The 23,247-nt window shown below is 46.0% G+C and overlaps 4 protein-coding genes across 4 annotated transcripts; 1 reads left to right on the top strand and 3 right to left on the bottom strand.

Moving 5' to 3' along the window:
- Positions 1 to 699: 699 nt before the first annotated feature.
- Positions 700 to 4,386, bottom strand: LOC124676472 (E3 ubiquitin-protein ligase RNF14-like). Its single transcript, XM_047212523.1, has 6 exons — positions 4,240 to 4,386; positions 3,618 to 3,692; positions 2,992 to 3,505; positions 2,154 to 2,542; positions 1,239 to 1,556; positions 700 to 1,144 (listed from the first exon to the last, which is right to left on the bottom strand). Exons 1-6 carry the CDS (start codon positions 4,384 to 4,386, stop codon positions 950 to 952), a joined length of 1,638 nt encoding a protein of 545 aa, XP_047068479.1. The 3' UTR covers positions 700 to 949.
- A 1,848-nt stretch (positions 4,387 to 6,234) lies between these two features.
- Positions 6,235 to 10,260, bottom strand: LOC124670545 (sec-independent protein translocase protein TATC, chloroplastic). The gene is made up of 4 exons (XM_047207028.1): positions 10,008 to 10,260; positions 8,652 to 8,944; positions 7,229 to 7,519; positions 6,235 to 6,611 (listed from the first exon to the last, which is right to left on the bottom strand). Exons 1-4 carry the CDS (start codon positions 10,243 to 10,245, stop codon positions 6,402 to 6,404), a joined length of 1,032 nt encoding a protein of 343 aa, XP_047062984.1. The 5' UTR covers positions 10,246 to 10,260; the 3' UTR covers positions 6,235 to 6,401.
- Positions 10,261 to 11,815: 1,555 nt separating this feature from the next.
- Positions 11,816 to 16,750, bottom strand: LOC124671280 (E3 ubiquitin-protein ligase RNF14-like). The gene is made up of 7 exons (XM_047207673.1): positions 16,331 to 16,750; positions 15,643 to 15,717; positions 15,024 to 15,564; positions 14,180 to 14,565; positions 12,830 to 13,044; positions 12,593 to 12,749; positions 11,816 to 12,275 (listed from the first exon to the last, which is right to left on the bottom strand). The coding sequence occupies exons 1-7, from the start codon at positions 16,748 to 16,750 to the stop codon at positions 12,144 to 12,146; spliced, it is 1,926 nt and encodes a 641-aa protein (XP_047063629.1). The 3' UTR covers positions 11,816 to 12,143.
- A 5,309-nt stretch (positions 16,751 to 22,059) lies between these two features.
- LOC124671278 (aspartyl protease family protein At5g10770-like) lies at positions 22,060 to 22,805 on the top strand. Its single transcript, XM_047207672.1, has 2 exons — positions 22,060 to 22,183; positions 22,300 to 22,805. Exons 1-2 carry the CDS (start codon positions 22,060 to 22,062, stop codon positions 22,803 to 22,805), a joined length of 630 nt encoding a protein of 209 aa, XP_047063628.1.
- Positions 22,806 to 23,247: the final 442 nt, after the last annotated feature.

The raw sequence follows: 23,247 nt of genomic DNA, 5'->3' as shown, positions 1-23,247 counted from the left end.
AGGAACCACAATAGTAAGTGTTTACCTATAATGCTCCACCCAAAAAGAGCCGAGTTAGTTTTGTACAAACTATATGTTACGGACAGTGACCACGCCTGAAACAATCACCGCAAGTACGATTTTTAATACCTTAAATATGAAAAACCTATGCAACAAAACCATAAATTTGCAACCACGGTTTCCTGGATCGCAATGGAAAAGGGATATACCATTGCAATAAGAATCAAAAACAATGCAACACAATGACCAAACATACCCAGCAAATCATAGCCGTACCAGAAAAAAATGTTGCAGCAACATTTAGAAAAAAAATATTAGAATGAGCAAGGAAAAGGAAGTAAGCTTTCAGGTGGACTGCCACATGACTTTTAGCACCTTATGTACGAGATGATAGACATCGGCTTCTAACAGGGTCCACTGTTAGGAATTTGGCAAAATTTCACCCTAAATGACAAAACCATGTTATAACACGTACATTTCGTTTACTGATCAGAAGTCCCATGGCTGCTGGCAGAGAGGTGTATCATACTATCAGCAATGCCAAGGGGATTTGTACTGCCCAGCCATTCCAACCACAACTACGCAAACGGATATATGGGATTTGTGCTGTCCAACGATTTCAATAGCAAGAGTACTCATGCAGATAAACAAATACAAGAGATTTGTACTGATTTCTTCTTCTTTTAAGAGACAGTATCGCAAGCTTAATTCTTTGAAATTTATGTTGTACTGAGCCTAGCAAGCTTTGCTACGATATAATAATTGCTCCCAACCAGAAAAAACTAATGTCACGAAAAATTCAGAGGTCTACTGATCTTCAACATGTCCCATACAAAAAGGTTGTAGGTGTAACTATTGCTATTCCAAACTGTATATTTTCATGACCGATGCTGATTGTAGTCGAAACTGATGCTCCAAGCCGATTGTAGTTGAAACTGATGCTCCAACTTTAAATCATTTCAGAAAGTTCTGATCCAGAGTCATCCTTGTTATCTGTTCCAGCTTCAGCAACCTCGGGGTCTAGAGTGTGCTGTTTGCACCCTCTGGGGCCATAGTGCTCTGAGCTCTTCCGCACCACCTTCCGACACAGAGCACAGTAACGAGTCTGACATGCCGCGCAGACAAGGTGGTTGTTGTTTCCAATCTGCTCACATAAGAGAGTGAAATCATTTCCCAACACCAGGTGAAAAGATGATTGAAAAATGGCATCTGGATTCTTAAAGCTGCAATAACTAAACCTTGTGATGTGGCTTGCGGCATTGCGGGCAAGGGTATTGTCTGACGCTGACAGACAGTCCCACACTTGGTTCTTTCTGTGCCCCCTCAATGAAATCCAGAGCCGTTACATTATTTCTTTTAGCAAGGGAATAGTCAAAATGTTTACCGCAGTTCTTGCAATGCATGTGGTCGCAGCCAGACACACGAGAAATGTCGATACCACAACGCGGACATGGAACAGAGGAACTAAGCACTTCCCTGATACTAAATATTTCATTCGCCAAGGTAGTTATCATACTAACTTCTCCTTTACTCAAGCGATGCACCTTTTCACGTTCCTGCATAAAACAAACAGCACATTGATAATTGTGATCTCAATAGTATTCTTACTGCATTGATCAACAGAACATAATATTGCTAGGAATGCATCATAATTCTACAATAACCTTAAGAACAAAAATGTGTTACCCACAAACAACAAATTAGTAAGTCTTGTGTCCGAATTTTTTTATTTTTACATGTGTACAAAATACTTGTAAATTGTAATGCCTTCTATATAAATCAAAGTAAATAAGTTTTACGGTCATAAATTCGGTACGAAGGCATGTCGAGCCACCATGCTATCATGGCTACACTCACCCCACAATTTCCTCGTGCAGCACTTCAGTAGGGAAACTGATTCAATTCTCCACACTTAAGGTTTTCTATTTTATTTTAAACTTATTTTTCTAAATACTGAAGAACCGAACAAGTATTCTATTTTATGAAATATATCCAATAACAAATTTTACACCCGCAAGCCTCTATCTTCATATGTCCTAAGATGAACTTGGATCTGATAGTTAACCTTCACATGTAATATTTATGGCAAATGATAATCTGTATTGTTTAGCTGGATTTTGAATACAGCATGTCAAGGTAGATCCATTTGCTACCTGTAAGGTGAGAAGTTTTTCTTCTGGAGTAAGAATAATGCAGTCCCTCCCTATGTGGCAAGGATCTCTGCAATGGGTGCAGAAGTAGAAGAGGCAATTAGAGCACTGGGCTTTTTTCTCATCTTCCAGGCAAGCTGTTCCACATCTTGGACAGTATACTAAATCGGCCATTGAATCTAGAGCCTTCTGAAGCATCAACCTTTCACACCGTTCAAAATCTGCAACTCCTAGCAACCTCTTCAGTAGATTAGGTGGAATAATGCATCCACACTTGTCACTAGGGCACACCAATTGTAGTACTGTTCCTTCATTGACATGCATCCTTGAGTACGTCTCCATGCACCTCTGGCAAAAGTAATGCTGGCATGGAAGTTTTACAAAATCAACACCTGAGGGTAATCAAAGACATGGACATGATTAATTGTGCTAAGGTTTAGGTTCTATCTTGAACCTCACAAATTTTTGTATAAGCTACTTTATTTGTTAAAGAATATTTTTTGGGGGGATCAATTTTACCCACAAAAAATGATTTCTTTTGTCAGATTTAACTTTTTGTCTTAAATAATTGAAAAGAGTTTGAACAAAAAAAAAATTAGTGATTTGAGTTATTATAACTGGGTCTGGGTATATACACCAAATATAAAATGTTCAAAAAATACAACCAATGTTGGCTTGAATTCATGAAAATCTGATCACGGAGCCCCAGTTCGGCATCAAATATATGTATTGTTAAATGATGAATGGTAAATCCTGAAGAAAAAATAATAATATAATGCAGAGCACCGTGCAAGAGATGAGCGCCACGATGGGTGAGCATCAACTGGAGCATTTGAGTTACCTGTGTACTCACTGAAGCAAATCATGCAGGCATGAAGGCCACGAATAAAGGATTCGTGACACTGCTCCTCATTGTAGCTGATCAAATGTTGAACGATATCCTCTACAGAGAGAATCTCTTCAATAACCCGTACATCCACATGACCCACCATACTATCATCAAGCTGTCGTATGACTATTCTGTCATCAAAACCAAGATGAGAAAGCATAGAGCTCTGCAGCCATTGCACCCACTCATAAATAACTTCCTGTCCAGGTTGTTGTGCCCAGATCGAGTCAAGCATGTGACAAAGGGCAGAAACCTTAACATTATCCAACCATTGTACACCAAGAGTAAAGTACGGTGGGTGATGGCTTGGGTAGGATGGAGGCATGAGGCATGTTAATGACAGTGGAGCCAAGTGCTCGACACTGAAGTTGTCAAGGAACTTGCTGCTTGGGTCATCATCATCAACACCCTGGGATGATTCTGCGCATACACTGATACCATCTGGAATTTCACAATGCACCTGGATCTGCAGAGAATTGAAAATCAAGATAACGGTATCATGATTTTTGCGTTTCGATGATAGTTACTGATTCCTGGGAGCGTGGGACCAATTGAAAACAAAAGAAAAACAGTTGTACCTGGAAAGACCGGAGTCCAGCCTTTTCATCAAAAATGTGTATCTTGTCTCCATAAATTGCCTCCAGTGCTAACATCTAAGAAATAATAGATCAGAAAACATCATTGTTTATTTTACATCCAAGTTTGATAAGAAAAGTTAGGTAAGTATTTGTTTTGAAGAAAGAAGTTTTCGTATGCAGTACTATGATCTTATCAAACTATTCGCAAATTGTTTTTCTTTTTAACCAATGACACAACAAGTTTTGTTCTAATATTATGCATGCCAGAAACCTGAAAGTGCCACTCTGATTCTACAACCAACTTCTCTAGTTTCAGTTTCAGAGCTTGCTTAGCTTAGCTTAATGGCAGAGCAGCAAATATTTGGGTCTAAGAATCAAGTCTCTGTTATTCCCAAATCACAACCTCTGCACAACACAAAGAGTACTGCATTGTGCCTTCAACATAACCATGATCTCCAATGGATGTTCCCGTTCTTCTGCTACAAGCGAAATCGCACTAGCCTGGACCTTTTCCACGGACGCCGCAATCACGGCAGGGGTTTGCAATGCAGTTTCCAGAATTTGGCCCAATGGTTTATCGGTAATGAAGTATAGGGCGAAGGGTCGATTCAGCACGTAGTACCTCGTCTTGCTGGAGCTGGTCGTTGGAGCGCAGCTGCTCGTCCGGCAGATCGGGCTCCTCTCCCTCCCGCAGTGCCATCTCGCGCAGCATCCTCACCGCCTCCGGCGACGGCGAGAGGTCGTCGTCCTCTCCGTGGGGGCTCTCCATCACTGCGGGCTGCCGCCTGCCTTGCCAGATTGCTACTTTGCGCGTACGGAGAAATTTGGGTCGTACACGGCTTGCATAAGCTGTGGACCTGTGGTTTGGCTGTAAACGACGTCTATCTGGACTCAAATATGCCTCTTGAGAGCATCTCCACTCGTCCCCCCGAACAGGCCCCCGGCGAGCGTTTTTTCCATCCGGACGGCGTAATTCGGCCCAGTATACGCCGGTCCGATCACCGCCAGGCACGCCTATATACGCCGGTCCGATCACCGCCAGGCGTACCCCGTGCTCCACTCTCCCTCCACTCTCCCTCTACTCCCAAGATGGCGTTCTACGACGACGACGGCGCAGCCAACAACGGCTTCCCCCGCCGGTCGCTCCACGCGTGGAGGGGCACCTCCTCCACCAGGCGGGGTACCCCTGCCCGCCGGACACGAGGCCTCCCGGAGGCGGCTGGCGGCTAAGTGCTGGCGGCGTTCCAATCCCGCCGCCGCCGCGGGGCCATGCCCTCGACGTCGCCATCGAGGAGGCGAGGATGACGATGACCGACGAGGAGCGCGCCGAGCCACGCCACCACCCCGACAACTACACGGCGTGGAACTCCTACTTCCTCCGGCGGCGGGAGCGGGAGCTGGCGGCCTACGACGGCCCGCCGCCTCCGCCTGCGCGCAACAACGCCGTGGGCCGCCGACGGTGGTGGAGCGCGCCGGAAAGGACGCTGGCGAACGTCCTCGCGCACATCGAGGGCGGCAACTTCCCGGTGCTCACGATGCCCCCTCCATCGGCATCGAGGGCATCGGCGAGCCGCCGTCGGGGAAGCGTCTGGCAGCCACGGCGCATGGCTGCCGGCTCGTCGTCTTCCGGATCGGCGTCAAGGTCATCCTTGGCGCCGGTGAAGAGGAGGAGGCGACGTCGCCTTCGACGCCGGTGCGCGTCAAGAAGGAGCCGGTGTCTACGCCGGCGACCGGAGGGCGCAGCAGCCGGCGCCCTCGTCATCCGCGAACAGCCTTCCGCGCCGCGGAGCGGCCGGAAGAAGACGAAGAAAGAGGCCGCCGCAAGCCAGCTCGCCGAGGAGGAGGCGAAGCGCGCGGAGGACGCCGCGATGGCGGAGGCGATCGCCGTGTCGCTGCACGACATGGAGGAGGAGAAGCGCGCGGACGACGCCGCACCGGACCGGGCGAGGCGCGACCGGGAGCGCGAGGAGGCGGAGCAGCAGCGGCGGCTGCCGGACCTCGGCCGCCGCACGCCAACTCGCCGCCCGCGCCGCTCCAACCGCCAACGACGATCTCGCGCGGTACCGCCGTCCCGCGACACCTCCATCCGGCGTCGCTGTCCCCGTCGTCGACCTCGAGTCCTCCGACGACGACCGGTACAAGCCGTCCCCGGGCGGGGAGACGCCGGCCGTGGCAGCAGCAGCCCGGGCCGCGCAGCCGAAGGCCAACGACGACGGCTCCGACGACGACGGCGGCGACTACACGGTGTTCTACCGCCATTTCGGCATGTAGAGCGCCGTGTTTTAAAATTAGCGTTTGCATTCCCTAGCCGAATTCGAAATATAGTCGAATTCGGCCTCTATGTATGAACTCCTCCCGTAATGTAATAAATATCATTAAATTTAGTCTATATTCACCCGTTTTTAGCCGTAGTTTGTCAAGTTTCCGTTTTTTAAATTCGCATCGTCGACTTCGCCTGGGCACGCGGCTGGGAAACTACTACTCCCCACGCCAAATCTTCCTCCAATCCGGACGAAAATTTCACCGGATTTGAGCGTGGGGAGCGCCAACGAGTGGGGATGCTCTGAGTCTTGACCGGCTCAAGCTTTTACGTGAACTGAAGTAAAACACCGGAACACAAGTAAATCCTGGTACTCCGTATAACTTTCCACTCAAGAGGATCCGAGTTAATTTTATACAAACTATGTTACAAACAGTGACCACGAGTGAAACAATCACCGTGTCTACGATTTTTTACTACACTGCTCACACAACACTCAAAAGACCGCTAAGGCCATGTCGCAGTTAGCGCCCAATTAGCCTGACCATCCATGCTCCGCCCAGGTACAGACCAAGCAGCGGACCCGCCAAGAGCATTTGCGTCAAGGGATCGGTCGAGGGCGTAAGCACAGCAGCGGCCACCACCGCGCCAACAACAACGTACCTCCAGATTGATAGCATTTGTTCGCTTGAAACCAATCCAACTTGCCCCAGCAGAAGCTGGATCACAGGGACCTGGAAAAGAGTAGCATGTAGATGAGTTTTCTTTCTGTATGTTTAGTTAGTAAAAGAAGACTTGTTGTGCAGTTCTATGGTAATACTATTCGATTATTATTAGAAGATTACACCAGAAGGAAGAGACACAATGAATAACTCATCCAGATTACAATATATATTCATACATACACGAGCGTAAACTCCAGTTTTTATCACGAATCATCTACTGACTGAGTGCACATGTTTAGAAACGGTAGGTAGCTTTGTCATTCATATTTACTATCTTAGTTGTTTATGCAGTGGTCTGAATGACACTCATGACAAAGTTCCAAAACATAAATAGCAAAACAGATCCATGCAAAAAATTCTTGGCAGGTATAACTTGTCTGCAAAAATATATCAATTCAACCTATTTGCGGTTAGGAAATCTGCAGTGCATAAATGTAACACACCATTTTACCACCCTGACATCAATCAAGTAGGCCTACAACAAAATGGGTTCTGAGGAAAATGTGTGCCACATGACCATTTTATCTACGTAAACTTGACAGTGCAATGCTTAAGTTTGGTTAACTGTAAGCAGAGGAACACTCAACCTTGATCTAAACATATAGCCATATAGGCCATTTCTTTACCTGAAAAGATAACCCTGTGCTGAAAAGAAGCACAAGTACGAACTCAAAGTACTGGTCTATGGACCATATCGACTCCACCGCCCCTTCAGCATAGTTCACAAAGAAGTTCAGCGCTGCTGGAGCAAGGACAGTGTAGGAGAATAAAATGCCAAGGTAGAACAGAACTGAAGAACCCAAAACAATGGGCCCTAGGAATTTCCGCTCATCCTTGGTTAAACCTGGGAGAACAAATGCTATGATCTCGTACAAAATGATAGGGCTTCCGATTAGAAGACCACAATAACCAGAGACCTGAATAATGTTGAAAATAATGAAAAACATCAGTTAATTTGCTTTAACACATAACTGTTATGTACAAAATTGAAGAAGGCTGCATGCTGATTAAAATGTAATACACAGAAAGGACAATAATATAACAAAGTAAACATTTTTTTCCATATATAGACTAATAACCCACACAAACTCCAATGGTCTTCGGAGCAGTTTATAGATCACTATGTGCAGTTGTTTCTGCCTTTCTGCATAATTAGCCACCTTTTTCACCGATAGAAACATAGATCAATGAACCTGAAAACTGCATAGTATTTATTTTCTAAGAAGCTGTCACATGTACAACCCCCATGTACTTACGTTTGAGTTACTCACATGTTTTTAGCAACAAAAATGGAGAGGTAGTGTCTAGAAATAAATTGTTTGAGTTATTCACATGTTTTTAGCAACAAAAATGGTGCAGTAGTTTCTCGAATTAAATTTGTAACTTCCTACTGAACCGTCAGAGTGAACTAAATGATTTGAAAAAGGTATATCGGAGTACTGAGATTATGCAGTGATGTGGGGAAAGTACGCACACATTAAGATGTACCTCTACCATCTTTCCATTCTCTCCAACCTTGCTGCCCAGTGCCCACCCCATTCAGCATCAAGAAATTATGTGCGCTAGCTCAGCCAATCTGGGTTTTATCAAGTGCTATTGGGCAGGCATATATGCCAATCTGACTACTTATATCTTCGCATTCTGATTGTAGGATATATGCAAAAATGAGCTCCCAGAAGCGACAAAATGAGCTCGTGTTTTAGGTATTAGCTTCCTAACTGTGTGAGTAAAGATTTTAGTATGTTCAGTCGTTAAGAGGCTGCTGGTTATAGTGTGCCAGTATGCAGATGGAGCAAATGACTGAGACCCGTTTGGATTCCTCAGTAGTCAGTACATATGGCTGCGCAGGTGTATTTGTACCTGACAGATCCCCTAGCTAGGACCATGAATAACTTCACCGTGCAATATTTACTATAACAATTGGATAAGAAAGTTGAATTAGCCTTAGAGGTTATCATCACAGCCAATACTACTACTAATGGTCTCACAAAATAAGAATAGCACCAACAAAACTATAAGTGAATAATGCTTAGATTTGTAAAGGATTACCTTCAATGTTGTAAAGAAAAATTCTCCAGGCGAGAGCTGCAAAAACCGGACACCCTGAACACTAACAGGCGCTTCTAGAATCTTGATTATATCTTTGGAGAAGAAAAAACAACCAAGTATTGAAGCTCCAACAGCCAATACTGATACGAATATCCTCTCACGGAGTTCCTCTAGATGATCAAATATACTCATTTCCTTATCATCTGGAAGTAGCTCTTTGCTCGGGTAAAGAAAATTATACAGAGAACTCGGATCTTCTTTTTGTGCGACACCACCAAAGGAACCATTTTCGACTGCGCAAGGTAAATTTGAGCGGTCACATCTTCCCAAAAAGAAAATCCACCAATGCAATAACAATTAGCAAGATTAAGGTGTATTATGAACATCAAAATACAAGGTAAATCTACCAACTGAAACCGTTAACAGTTAACACTGATGAACTAGACAGTGCCTGAAGTCAAACAACCAACACTTCTTCTAGTGTATAACTTTATTACACAAAAGTGTGCCTATTCTATTTCATGTATAGCTTTTTATTCAAGTAGGTTTCAAGGATCAGATACACTGGTTGCTTAGTCCCAGTAGATTTGAATCACCCCCTAATCTTCTGTTAAGTGGTTTCCGACAGTGGTTTTGCCGACATGGCGTACGGCAGTTGAGAAACAAAGGTCTAGCCTGTGAAACTGAATATCGACTCTTGGCTACGTAGATAATGGAAGAGAAAGCCTTAAACAATGCAGGGGTCAAATCTGATACACAAAGTGGATGAGCTCCTAGACCCATATACATGTTCATGGGATGACCAGCTAGTCAGGGATATTCTGGTGGAAGAGGATGCAGAAACCATATTGGCAAAATCCCTGTTCATGAAGATATGGAGGAACTATGGACGTGGCACTATGATCCAAAGGGCCTCTTCACTATCAAATCGATGGGAACACCGATGGGAACTGAACAGTAAACACCGATGGGAACTTCATACTGTCTGAAAAGAACAACAGAGGAGAAGAATTTGGAGCAGGAAGAACGGACGCGTCGCACACTGAGGCAGAAGCGTGCCTGACGGTCGTTGGTTCAGAGGAATAAAAGCAGTAGCTAGACTCAATTTCAGTGATGTCATGTACTGCCCTCGCGTCTGTAATCATTCAAGCTGCCCATGCCCTTGCAAATCATGGTCTAAAATTGAGCTGGAATGAATATGGTTTGGATGTCTACCGAGTGTGGTGAGCAATTGGTTTAATGGCATCAGCGAATTTCCATTTCGAAAATATACTGTATTCCAAACGCTCTTTGAGAACTCCAGCTGTCCAACACAAGAGTGACATCATGAGAAGAGGGTAGAGGAGGGGGCGGTACCAGGGCTCGGAAACGGATCCTGGAGCTGGAGGCTGGTGGAGGGAGACTCCTCTCTCTGAGGCACCGGCGAATCGTTCTCCCCTTCAACGGCGGAGCAGCGAAGGCGCCGACGGCGGTGGTGGAGGGGCTCGGGCGCGCAGGGGAGGAGACGGGGGAGGGAGACGCGGTGGCGACGTGGGAGGATGGCGCCGCCGAGCTGCGGCGGCGGGTGGGAGAGCAGCGCCCCCGCGCTTCCCATGTTGGCTTGCTGCTGCTGCCGTGGGAGGCGACGGGAGCTCGGATAGGTGGGTGAGGCGAGTTCCGCCGCGTGATTTTTGGCTCTCCTGGGAGTGGGCGGCTCGTGCCGTTGCCGGGGCCACACAACACGAGCCAGACCAGCCTGCGGCTTGCTTGCTCCCAAATCTCACCTCATTTTTGTCATTTTGGAAATGGGTTTATTAACAAAACGGTGATATTGCCTCTTTTATTATTTTATTTTAAAAAACTTAAAACCGACCATCATGGAATATACTAAGAACAAGGATTTTATAGAAGAAACTAAATACAGCATCACCAACAGACGCGCGAAAAGACCCCGCGCAGTAAAAACCGTCATTTTAGCGCGTCGGCACCGAAATAATTCGCTCCAACGGATGCGCGGCCCGCTAATTTTTTCCCAGCACGCGCGAAATTGCGGCCCAGCGCGCTGGATATTTGCCACACGTGGCACCCAGCAAGGTAAAGGAAAAGCCGAGCGCGTGAAGTCCAAACCGCTCTGAAACTTCCGCGCGTCGCTCCGCCGCCGAAACTTTCACCCCTTTCTCCTCCGACGAATTCGCGGCGCCTACCAGGCAACTCCGACGCGGAAAAACGACGAGGCGCCACTTCCCTGCAGCCGTCGTGCATCCAGGCGTCCGAATCGCCGCTCCACTGTCACCAAATCGCCGTCGCGGCTTCGCTGCATCTGGAGCACGTGCTCGAAGGTATGCGTCGGCCTCTTTGAATTAGATATTTTTAGTTTTTTTGTTGAATTTATTGTGTTTCATGGATAGATGAGCTCTTCATACACGATTCATCCGATGAAAAATGGGATATTCGCGCAAATAAGATGCCGAAACATGGTGATTCCGTTCTTGATCGACAGAATTGTGGCAGGAGAGGATAGAAGGATCCGAGAAGCTGATGGGTAGCTATTTTGACGACTCAAGCTTCGAAATAAGTACTTCAGTGAATTGCATGTTACATGTAGCCAGATTTCGAACAAGAGTCCAGGCATTTCGGAGTTTGAGGAACATGATCGTATCTCCACTTTAGTTTGCTTTGGTTAGTTGTATACCCGGTTTATTAGTCTTACGCGTAACCCTAGATTAATAATTTGACAAAATTAATATTAGATATATATTACAAAGATTATATTACTATAAACTTTAAATCTTATATTTTCTAATGCTACAGTTTTTGTGTTATGTAGTTTATATTATATAGGTTATAAATTGGCAATCTAGGTTTGCGTAAGACCTATAGTTTATATTATATTGTACAGTTTTTGCGATATAGGTCAAACTGATATGGAGTATATCACTTCTGGCTGATGGGGCCGCTTTTGCATAGACTCTCTTCACAGGATCAAATTAAAGGTTCGCCGTTGCTAAACGTTGCAATTTTATTTGCACTTCTCATAAAATGAACATAAATAAATCCTATAATTTTTCACCAAAACAATGAGGCGTATTGCTATATGAAATATAGCCAGGTTTCCAGCCACAGTGGACTTAATTTATCGTGCAAACTCCACAGGTTCAAAAGGGCATCATACATAATTGAAGATATTGAGAAACAAACACAATGTAAATTTCTTCGCATATGTATCACAGCAACGATTTTGTTCATGATACAAGGGGGCTGCACTGGCATCCTGAATATGCAGATTCTTCTCAACAAACATACACATAAATGAACGGGGTAAATACACAGTTTCCTTGTCATGAATATAAATAGCTGAGCTGCTGTTACGAGTGCAAGGAAGTCGGAAGGTTGAAACAAAGTTCGCTTCCAAACGCCAGGGCAAATGCTCCCTGTGACTGAGTGTATATGCACACGCATAGAACCTTTGGAAATTGCACATGACTTGAGGCTGCCCATACAGGACAACCTGCATCACAGATCTGCAGTATGTTGCTTGCATCCCTTCGGACCATAATGCTGTGACATCTTCTGGACAGACTTCCGGCACAATGCACAGAAGTGTTGGTTGCATGACCAACAGTAGAGATGGTTGTTGTTTCCAATCTGCCCGAGTTACCAAAGCAAATACAGAATCATCAGGGAGGGGAAGGGTGCAACATGGAAAAGAAAAATGAAGTAATGGTTAAGATCTATGTGTTCACTAGGAGAAACGCGGAGAGTGGTTAGCCCGACTTCTCTTAGCTCAAGCAAAAAAACTTATACTGGCCTATTGATCACTTCCTGATTTACATATAGTAACTAAAAATACACCTGGCTAGTCATGACTCATGGAAGTTACTGAACTTGTAAGTTGTAATAAACAGTTAAATAATCACATGAGTAATTTTCGGAGGAAAAAAGCAAGGCATTTTGATATTTACCTTTGCAACTGCTTGGCGGCAAGTGGGACACGGGTAACCATAGTCTCCTGCGAACAAGTCAGCCTGCGCTTGTGCAATAACTTGGTGCTGTTGCCTTTGATTCATTTGCATCTCCCATCTATCGATTTCAGCCTGATCAAAGACCACGCAATCACCCCTGGAGGCAACAACATGATATTTGTCAAGTCACAGCTATGTCAATGAACAAAAGTAGATACTACTGAAAGAGGAACTTACTGGAAATGATCATATCCGCTAATTAAAGCATTGCATTGGTAGCAGAAGAACCGGCCACAATTCCAACAGGTCATCTTATTGCATCCTTCTATCTTAGATATTGCCATCTTGCATCGTGGGCACTGTTTTGCATCCTTTAAAATTTCCTTGATGCTGCGTACTTCATCCATAAGCTTCTGAATATCTCCCCTTGCATATCCTGACTTTTGACGTTTCTGTGTCAAACAAAAGAAAGTTAGCATTCCTAACGGTCATCTAAGAAAACAATGAACTAAGGAAGAAACAGATAATCTCGTGTTATTGTTACCAAAGTTGGATCAAAATGTTAGTTCAACCATCCAGCAGATAGATAAAAGAACTCATCCATATCAATGCTTGCAAACACCTAGCCATGAAGTGCAATAACTATTTACATAAGAAAACTTCTATGGTCGAAGGGCACTCAGTGTTATCACAGTAAAATATGTCAATAACTTAGATAGCCATACTTATTCATCAAGGTTAAAGCCTACGTGAAGAACATCAGATAAATCATAGATTCAAAAGACTGATATTCAGATCCTATCGGTACAAATCAAAACATTCCATGCGAGCCACCAGTAGATACTAGATACTACGCCCTCAGATTCTCTCATTGCATCTGCGTCTTATCATCTTCATACAGCCACCATCCCTTACCACAACCTCCAATCACCATCCTACCAGGTCTTGCCATTAGCCAGGATCTAGTAAATCAACAATTTCTTGGCACATTGCACCTCACCATTTTTGGAATTGTTATACTAATCCATTTTCAGGTAATCTTTACTGCCGTAATGGAAACCAATGATCCAATTACCATGCTGCCAGGTCTGACCGTTGGACATGATCTAGTAAATCAGCAATCACTTGGCATTAACTTGTATCTCACCATTTGTTGGAATGGTTTTACTAATCTATTTAAGGTGTTTTTACTGCCCTGGAATGGAAACCAATGATTCACGGACAGAAGAGACAGGATTGAAGCTTCAGCTTAGGATTGATTGGGACAAGGTAAACCATCCCCTTCGTACAAGAGATATTGATTCTAACCCTTTTAGAAAATTATATGTCAGCATCTACTTGCTGGATTACTGCACAGTTATAATTGAGAACCTTCCTGCTAGTGTTAGCAAACATTCTCTATTAGTTCACGCTCAGGTACTGCAGGACATGATTTGCCAACCTTGGCCCACAGAGGTCATGAGGTAAATGACCTAATAGCAATACAATTTCTAGTAACGTTTGAATATAATTAATATATTGCAAGTAACTGGAGTTCTGCCACTGTATTACTGCTAAATATATGTATGTGAGATTCAGTCCTCCTACCTCCAAAACAAGAAGTTTCTCTCCTGGAGATAAACATTCCACCCCAACATGACGTCGCTCTCTACAAAGTGTGCAGAAGCTGAATAAACAACTTGAACACACAGCTTCATCACCTGCATCTTCCAAGCAAGCAGTTTGACATCTCGGACAATAAACTACGTCAGACATCGCATCAAGAGTTCTCTGAAGAAGCAATGATTCCCAACGTTCAAACTCATCCTCCCCCAGCAGCCTTTTCAATATATTTGGAGGAACAACGGCTTCACATTTTGTATCAGGACACAGCAACTTCACTACAGTTCCTTCCTTGACATGCATTTTGCAATATGTTTGCATGCATTTCTGGCAAAAGAAATGGTGGCATGGAAGTTTGATGAAATCAACGCCTGATAAAGCAATAATTTAGACTCAGAAATAGAGGCAAAATTCAAATAACAAGGATTAACAGATGCAAATGGAAAACATAAAGGTTGGACATGCATCACAAAGACCACAGTACCACGATTCTGAAGTTTAAATTATGTACAAAGGAGACAGTTTCACTCAGAACAAGGTCTGATGAATTGCTATCTCAAAATGAGAATGGCTAATATGGCATCCATATAACTATGTTGCGGTTATCGTATCTAGTCTTTTTTTTTCTGTTAAAAAAAAGGGAATACTATGGGAACTGAACTGCACTTAACTAAGATAGTTCTACTGCTCCCTTAAAAAAAAGATAGTTCCACTGCTAGGACAACCACATGACAATAATACACATCAGATGTGGTAAGTATAACACAAGAGAATACTTCTACTATAACACTTGTGCAAACAGTTATGTGAGAATGGAAGAAAGAGTTACCAGGAGACTCGCTGAAACAAATCATGCAGTCATGGATAGCGTGCAAAAAGGCTTCGTGACGCTTATCATCATTGTATCTAATAATCCTTGGAATTGTAACATCAGGTGGAGCATTGCCTGGACACGCGCGCTTATCCCCACCATCTTCAGTACACGTTAGACCACCCTGGCTTAAAACAATCTCGTTGTCAAACCCCAAGTAAGAAAGGGAAGAGCTCTGGAGCCATTGCACCCACTGATATACTACTTCTATGCCCTGCTGCTCTTCCCAAGTCATATCCAGCATGTGACATAACGAGGAAATCATCACTTTGTCCAGCCATTCGGCGGACATAGTGAAAATGGGTGGCTGATGGCTCGGGTACGACGGAGGCAGGAGACATGTTAGCAGGATCGGAGGTAAGTGCTCAACTCTGAACTTGTAAAGAAGATCATCGGTGGCATCACCATCCTGCCCTTCCTTATAATTTAGTGCTCCAGCACCAAAACTGAGCCTCGCTGACACATCTGTACCGTCTGGGATCTCAATATGCACATGAACCTGTAATTACAACAACAGATGAAACCCTGGCCCTTGCAGAGAAGAATGTGTCCTGAAAATTGATAGTGAGGGATATACCTGGAAAGACCGCTGGCCCTCCTTTCTATTGAACATGACTACATTGTCGCCAAAAATTGCTTCCAAGGCACATATCTGGGCATTGATTGAGATTATATATCAGATTAAAGCAAGTGAAATCACATGTCCAGGTAAAAACTAGATAACAACACAATAAGGATTAAGTACATCTGAAGACACCCTGCTTGACAGTTGACACTTAGTATAACTAGGCAACTGAATGTGCATGACACGTCTTAATTTCTCTGGTTCATTTCAGACTAAATCAAGTAATAACTAGATAACAACACAATAAGAATTAAGCACATCTGAAGGCACCCTAATTGACACTTAGTATAAGTAGGCCAGTGAATGTGCATGACACCGTCTGAATTTCTCTGGTTCATTTCCTATGATTATGGATGGCACAAATCATGAATCCATGATTCTCACCAAATCTTAGGAATTTAACAACGATATTGACCACAAATGCAGGCATGAATTAACTATAAGACTCACAGCGTGCATCCTCTGAGACAAGAAAAATGATTCCAGACCTCAGTTGGCCCTCGAAGAATCAGTGAGTCATGAAGTTCAGTACGGTCTCTCATATCCATGACACCATGAGAGAAGCTACTCGCTCATGCTTCGCAATTCTACTGAACAATTCACGAGTAGCAGAGGGGGGATAGAGAGACCAACGCATTACCTCGTCCTCCTGCCTCTGATCGTTGGCGCGCACCTCCTCCTCGGTCAACTCCACCTCCTCCCGGCCAACCCCCACCAGCTCCTGCAGCCGCCTCAGGGCCTCCTCCTCCCATCCCCCACCGGCCGCACCGCTCCCGGACGACGAGGCTTCCATCGGCGGCTGAGGCGGCGGCCGCGGCGCGGGGGCCTCGGGCTGGGGAGGCGGCGTCTCCACGGGAGCATCCTCGGCGGGGGTGGCGGCGGCGGAGGCGGAGAGGTCGAGGCGCCCGAGGGCGTCGGCGGCGGCGAGGTCGGCGTCGTAGGGGTACTGGTGGGCCGGGTTAGGGTATGGGACGGATGCGGCGGCGGCGGCGGGGGATTTCCCGTGGGGCTTGGGCGCGGCCCCGCGGCCGCCCTTGGCCTTGGTCGACTTCCGAGGCATCGCCTTCGAGCTCGTCGGCGGTGGGCGGCGGGCGGCGGGCGGTGGGCGGTGGCTAGAATGGAGAGTTGGTGTCTGGTGGCGGCGCGGCGAGGAATTTGACGGCGAGGCGCGAGGCGGTGGACGTCGACGCGGGCGGCACGAATCTCGGGGTTCTCACTTTGGGGAACGCGCCACCGTGGGTTTATGTGGAAGGCGTATTTTCACGTTTTTTTTTTCCTGTTTTGACGATTTGACTGTTCTACAGTGAGAAGTATCCACGTCTGCTATGACGTAGCGGGCAAGTAGTCAACCAACCACGAACTGAAATGACTATTCTAATCAGAAGAGCTCCATCCCTCCTATGAAACTTATTTTAGGTAATTATTAAAATATGCACATATCTAGATATGTTTTAGGGTATAGAACTATAGTTACATCCATTTTAAGCAATTATTACCTTTCTCTAAAGGAATTTGAAATTATTTACCCTCCAATCAATGATACTTATCCTTTGCTAACGAAATGCGGCCCTTGGATGGAAAAAATAAAAAGCAATCAAGTCCTCATTTTGGGAGGAGGCGCTCTGACGAGCTGCACCATGATGAGTGCATTTTGAAGCATATATTTACCTTATGTTTATGTATTAGTAGTGACAGGATTTTGGTATTTTACGGTGCTAGCGCGCACCTTTTATGCTTGTTTTCATAGGATCCCAAATTATGAAAGTATTGATGAACATATCATTTGGAGTTGTCATATTAGACATAAATATGATATTTGTGAAGTGATAAAATTAATTTAAATCATTTTCCACGCACCTATGTGAAAGGGCTTCGCGAGAGGCTACTCCAGAAGGTTTAACGATCGCCGGTGCGGACAGGGCCCGCCCGTACTGCGCGGACATAACATGTGGCACCGACTCCGCTTCGTCAAATACTTTCACCACACGAATACGGATCTGAGATCTGACATTCATAACCATCAGAAATCGCAGAAAAGCTCAGCTCCGGAAGGAATCTAAAGGGGAACTTGCAGAGGGCACCATCCTTGCTGCTACATGGATCATTGGAACATAAGGCATTATCTCCATCATCATCAACCACTGCATCTCCATCACCATCTCCATTCCCATAACATCTTGTTGTAATTCCAATTGTTATTGTGGATTTGCACTTCTATTCATCCATATACTTGTATTCATTCCATATGCTTATGATGATGTTGTTGATTGCTTCCATGAGTTCGCAGTTTACCTTGTTCTTGGGAAGATGGAGAAATCCCAACAGTATTATCATATGAAATAAAGATGATCTATAATTTGATCAATAATTGTGTGTTAGTTCTTTCTCCGGATATTATGTGAAGTCGACCATGTAATGTTTGCCTTCGGGACTAGAGAGGGAATTATCTTTGGACATGTGGTAGTATGTACAGTGCTACATGACATAACGTATCGGCATGCTATTCATGTGGTCAAAGAGGATAAGAAGAGATTCACAAAGCTCATATCAATATCCATGAAAAAACCCTTAATTATGAGGGATCGGAGTGGCTTGCTTACGGTCATCATAATGGTTATTCGGGATGAAGTAACATATGTTTTTCTGTGATCATCTTTGTTTGGAACTCTCTCCACACACGTTATGAAGAAAGAAATAGATTCATACTAATCATGAGTAATACAAGGTGGATCCTACGTTTCCGAGAATATTTTGTCTTACTGAAGTTTCACTACTATATACCGATTGTCTTTCCTATTTACTTTGCTTTTGAGTCATTACTTTCCACACACAACAACTCTCTTTCAAACACTCTTACTTAGAATCAAGGGCCGCTTGTAAATATCATTTGATACATAGTGATGAGGGGCATAAAGATCTTAACCAAATAGCTATCCGTGGTTCGATACTCTTATTTTTGAAACTAGCTACAATATACATACGCACTTGCAGTCATCACACTACCGCGACGTCAGCCACCCAACCTGCCTGCGGCCTCCCACCGCGGCGGCGGAAAACAGTGCGTCAGCGGGCTCCCCATGTGGGACAAGCAGGTGGGGCAGGCGGCTTGTGGCCACATCGGGTGGTTGCGGCAATCACAGGGACAAGGCAGCAGGGTTGATGCGAGCTCGGGGACGAGGCAGAGGTGGCTGACAGGTTGGCGGAGGCTACCCTCGCGACGTAGGTGGCCAAATAGGAGGAGGCACCGGGCAGGCTCAATGGGTGGCCGAGCACGGTGGGCGGCTGAAGCAGCGGCGGGCAGGGGGCGGCAGGGAAACGGTGGGGGCGATCGCCAGATGGCCATGGGGATGTGGGGGCGTGGTCACCGATGAGCGGCCTCGCCCTGTGTGCACAACTGAGCTTTGTCTACTCATGGTGGATTTGGATGGCAGTTGTTTGGGTAAGGATGAGTATTGGACAACCTGAGCATTTGGTAGCAAATGTTGAGTACATGCACAATTTATTTTTGTGAAGAACCCTTTTTTAGTATTGATAGACAAGTTTAAGTAAGTTGTTGGAGATGCTGTTAGGCCCGGTTCCACTGGAATGGATCCAGGAGCACCGTGCGGTTTGCATGAATCAGCCGGGAAGAACACCGCTGGATTCCTCTGATTTTACATGAGCCAAAACATCGGATAGCACGCTTTTCTTTTTTTCACACAGAAGCCCCAGAGAGAGACCATGTGTGTGTGAGAGAGAACAGAGAGACCGTGTGATTCAATTCTTGTTTGCCGTGTGCAGTGTCCTTTGGTCCAAAGAAACAAGTATGATCGCATCGCATCTTTGGATAGAGTAGTCATTCAACTACTGATCCGCAAGGGCAGATGTGAGCAACAACAGATGAAAAGAATAGAGTAGCAGGCCACGCTGCTTTAATATTTTCATTTTGGGAAATAAACCCCTTTCTTCAGAAAAGCGATGTTTTCCTTCTAATGGAAACCCTGCCACGAGTCTTCTCCACAGCTCGACTAAAAAACTACTCGTATTAATTAGTGCAAGCACACCTAGCTAGCTCGATATGTACAGTGCATATAAAAGCTGGTTGAGCACTTGGATCGATCTACCAGCTCAGGAACGACGTGCAGATGTACGTACGCAACGACGGGTGAAAAAAGATGAGTTTGACAGGGCTAAATTACTTTCTTTTTTCTTTTGTATGCATTTTATGAAATAAGTGGCTTTATGCAGAAAGCATTGTCTGCCCCTTAATAGAAACGCTGCGTTGGGTCTGCCAACTCTAGATTCCGTGCTGCACCTCCAACACTCTTGAGTTGTAACTGTGTGGACTATCTTCAAATTCTCCTTTTTCACGATTTGATGCGTAGTTCCTTGTGTAAAGATCTTCTTTGGAGTACTACAAGAATTTTAGAGGATTGATGAGAGAGAAAAGGAAAATGTGCAACATATACAATATCTCGTATCTTCGAGAAAGACAAAAACATTGTACATCCATCTGATACGCGATCCATCACTTAAAGAATATTTCACCAACCAAACTTTTCACAAGTTTCAGCATTGTCGTCAATAATACAAAGTTGTATTATTTTTTCGAGAGTACGGCAAAGGCCCACCATATTTTTATAGAAGGTGGAGATTTGAGTACAATAACACTACCACTCGCTACGAGCAACAAGTGTGGCAACAACTCCACACTAGCTAGTCCTAACTCCTAAGGTACACCGACAAAACAACAACATAACATGAAGAGCTTGTGCTAAGCTAAACACAAAGCCGCGTCTCGACCGACGCCAATGACTCCGAAGAACAAAAAGACTCTCCTTGTCCACACACCATGTAAGGAGAAAGATGGAGGAACTTGGTCGCGCTGACAATGGCGTGCATTGCGCCTCCATGTCGTTTCTCCAAATGCGATGCTCCCAACAGAGTAATAACAACGTCGAGGATGCCGCCATCATCACGCCGATCCAACTCCGGACCTAGGCTTTCGGCCTGAGACATCAACCAAACCAGAGAGAGAGTGAGAGAAGTGTCGACACACGTCAACGACGCCTCTAAGGAGGGGAACGACACCTAGGGACACCGTCGTCGCCAGCGACGACCGAAGACGGGCAAGATTTTCATCTGTATCGCCGCACACCTCCTTCTCCATCCACCGGAATGGGGCAAGCGTCCACATTGTTCACACCGCAGCACCTCATCATCATGCCAAAGTGTCGCAGAACTCAACAGCACGGACGTGAGCACCCCTTTCCTCCTTCTCCGATATGGCTGAGCAGCAGCAGCCCTCCTCCATCTTCCACCTCCTGCAAGTCAAGGACTTGCCATGACGCAGCTGCCACACTCCGGATAGCTACGAAACGACAAAGGCCCAAAGACCTAGATCGGGCCCTGTTGGGCCCAGATCTGGCCCGCATTCCCACCACCATGGCCGTCGGCTCCAAATCCTCTGCGACCTCCACCACCTCCTGTAGCTGTTGCTGGCGGCCTTGGCACCACCAGATCCTCCTCCCGAGCTCGGGAGGCCCACGCCACCGCTAGGACGCCTCCCGGTTGCCCTCGTCGAGTGTCGGCCTGTGCCGCATTTGGCTCTGCTCCGAGGTGCTCCACCATGTCCAACTCCATCCCAGCTCCTTCTCCCGTCGTGCTCCGCCGCTCAAGAACGCCTCCAAGCGCCGCCCGTTGACGCCCGCAGCTTCACGTTGCTAGCACGGCTTGGCGCGCCCTCCCTCCTCCATGCCGCCTTCGACGACCAAGGGGTGCCACCACCGCCGCCGGTGGCAGCAGCGGCTGGGAAAAGCTCGAGGAGTTGGTGGCTGGTTAGGGTTTTGCCCCCCTCCCCCCGGGTCGCCCGCGCGTGCTACCCGGGAGGGTAGAGAACGGTTCGGGAGCCAAAGCTGACAGGTATTTGATAGTTTCGTCATGATGACAGAAAACACACCATGTACTTCCATGCCAATTCCGATTAACAAGATTATCTTTGGTGAGGATAACTCCTCGAAGAAGATACCATCTAAATTTTTTAGTGGTATTTTCATCCTCCAAATTTCCTTATTATTATCAATTGGTATGTCAGAATGAATGATCGCATTGTACAATGATTTTACCGAGAAAGTGCCATCTACATGAAGATTCCATCTAAATTCGTCCGGTTTAGCCGATAGTTGTATATCTCCTAGCCGGTGAATTAGGGAATTCCATGCCAATAGCCTTTGCCCAAGCAATACTCGTTTGAACATCACATTCGGGGGTGAGGTATCCATTACCGTGGAAATGGTATCACCTTTGTGACGAACAATACTATACAAGGCAGGAACTTTCGAGTACCTTTCCCTGGGCATCGGATCCGCCGTCTTTGGACAGAAGGTGATCATGGACACGGGCAACGACATGTCCTGGATGCGCTGCAACACCCAGGATGGCGGACCGTTCGACCCACGGGCATCGAGGTCCTACGCGCCCTTCTCCTGCTCCTCCGGCGAGTGCGCGAAGCTTGGTAAGTTAGGAAGCGGCTGCTCCAACGGCCAGTGCCGCTACACCGTGCAGTACTACGACGATTAGTACACCAGGGGGGATACGGCAAGGAACTGCTAGTGCTGAGCGGTTCTGCAGTCATCAGCAAATTCGCGTTCGGTTGCAGCGACACCGACACCTTCGACAGCAGAGTCGACGGCATCCTCGTGCTCGGCGGCGGCGCCCAATCGCTCCTGTCGCAGACGGCGACGATATACGGGAGGCAGTTCTCGTACTGCCTCCCGCCGACCCTCTTCTCCTTCGGCTTCCTCAGGCTCGGCGCGCCCGGCGACGACTCTAGCTTCACCTTCACGCGGATGTTTCGACGGAACACGGATCTGACGTTCTACTACGTGCTCCTCTTGGGCATCAAGGTCGCCGAGAAGCCCCTCGATCTCCCTCCTTCCGTCTTCACCGATGGATCAGTGCTGGACTCCAGCACGGTGATCACGCGGCTGCCAACCACGGCGTACACCGCTCTCTCGTCAGCCTTCAAAGAGGAGATGAAGGCGTACCCGCCAGGGCAGCAGAGCGGACTACTGGACACATGTTTTGATTTCGGAGGCAAGGATATAGGGCCGGTCCATAGATTTCGGAGGCCCTAGAGCGAAATGATATCAAGTGCCCCTTGTTCACAATAGTGAATTTATCGTAGGGCAGGGGGCCATTGCCCCTCCCTACTCTAGAATTTTTTTAAAAGATATTTATTTATGCTAAATTTGTATATACTAGTGGTTGGGGCGGCCCTTGGGGCGCCTCCTCACCGTATGGTGATTATCCAATTCCATCCCAATAGGAGTCCTATTTCATTTTGTGTGTTCGTCATCCCAATAGCAGTGCTATTCCCTTTTGTGTATTCGTTTCTTTTTTCGCCATCCCTTCCACTCTCCAATCGCTGCCAAAATGCATCTTCAATACAAGAAAACTACATGTAACTGTTATGTCCTGAAAGCTGAATTCCCAACAGCATGCATTTACTTAATTTAAAAGTTCAAATATTTCTCGATATACATGCAACATACCTCTTGAGATACCCATTCATTCTAC

Source organism: Lolium rigidum, chromosome 7 (assembly GCF_022539505.1).
Source record: "Lolium rigidum isolate FL_2022 chromosome 7, APGP_CSIRO_Lrig_0.1, whole genome shotgun sequence".
Classification (NCBI taxonomy): domain Eukaryota; kingdom Viridiplantae; phylum Streptophyta; class Magnoliopsida; order Poales; family Poaceae; genus Lolium; species Lolium rigidum.
Note: the sequence above shows the minus strand (reverse complement) of the source record. Positions and strands in the feature narration are given on the sequence as shown.

Bases quoted from the DNA above. Each gene is read 5' to 3' on its own strand.
- LOC124671278 (XM_047207672.1), top strand. From the start codon at position 22,060: ATGGACACGGGCAACGACATGTCCTGGATGCGCTGCAACACCCAGGAT. The intron at 22,184-22,299 runs GTAAGTTAGGAA...GCGGTTCTGCAG, and splicing joins CGGCGAGTGCGCGAAGCTTG to TCATCAGCAAATTCGCGTTC.
- LOC124670545 (XM_047207028.1), bottom strand. From the start codon at position 10,245: ATGGGAAGCGCGGGGGCGCTGCTCTCCCACCCGCCGCCGCAGCTCGGC. The intron at 8,945-10,007 runs GTACCGCCCCCT...TACCTTGCGCAG, and splicing joins GGATCCGTTTCCGAGCCCTG to TCGAAAATGGTTCCTTTGGT. The intron at 7,520-8,651 runs GTAATCCTTTAC...AACATTATTCAG, and splicing joins TTTTCTTTACAACATTGAAG to GTCTCTGGTTATTGTGGTCT.
- LOC124676472 (XM_047212523.1), bottom strand. From the start codon at position 4,386: ATGGAGAGCCCCCACGGAGAGGACGACGACCTCTCGCCGTCGCCGGAG. The intron at 3,693-4,239 runs GTACTACGTGCT...ATTATTTCTTAG, and splicing joins ACCAGCTCCAGCAAGACGAG to ATGTTAGCACTGGAGGCAAT. The intron at 2,543-2,991 runs GTAACTCAAATG...GATTACCCTCAG, and splicing joins TTGCTTCAGTGAGTACACAG to GTGTTGATTTTGTAAAACTT.
- LOC124671280 (XM_047207673.1), bottom strand. From the start codon at position 16,750: ATGCCTCGGAAGTCGACCAAGGCCAAGGGCGGCCGCGGGGCCGCGCCC. The intron at 14,566-15,023 runs GTAACTCTTTCT...TTGCTTTATCAG, and splicing joins TTGTTTCAGCGAGTCTCCTG to GCGTTGATTTCATCAAACTT. The intron at 13,045-14,179 runs GTAGGAGGACTG...TGTTTGACACAG, and splicing joins AGAAACTTCTTGTTTTGGAG to AAACGTCAAAAGTCAGGATA.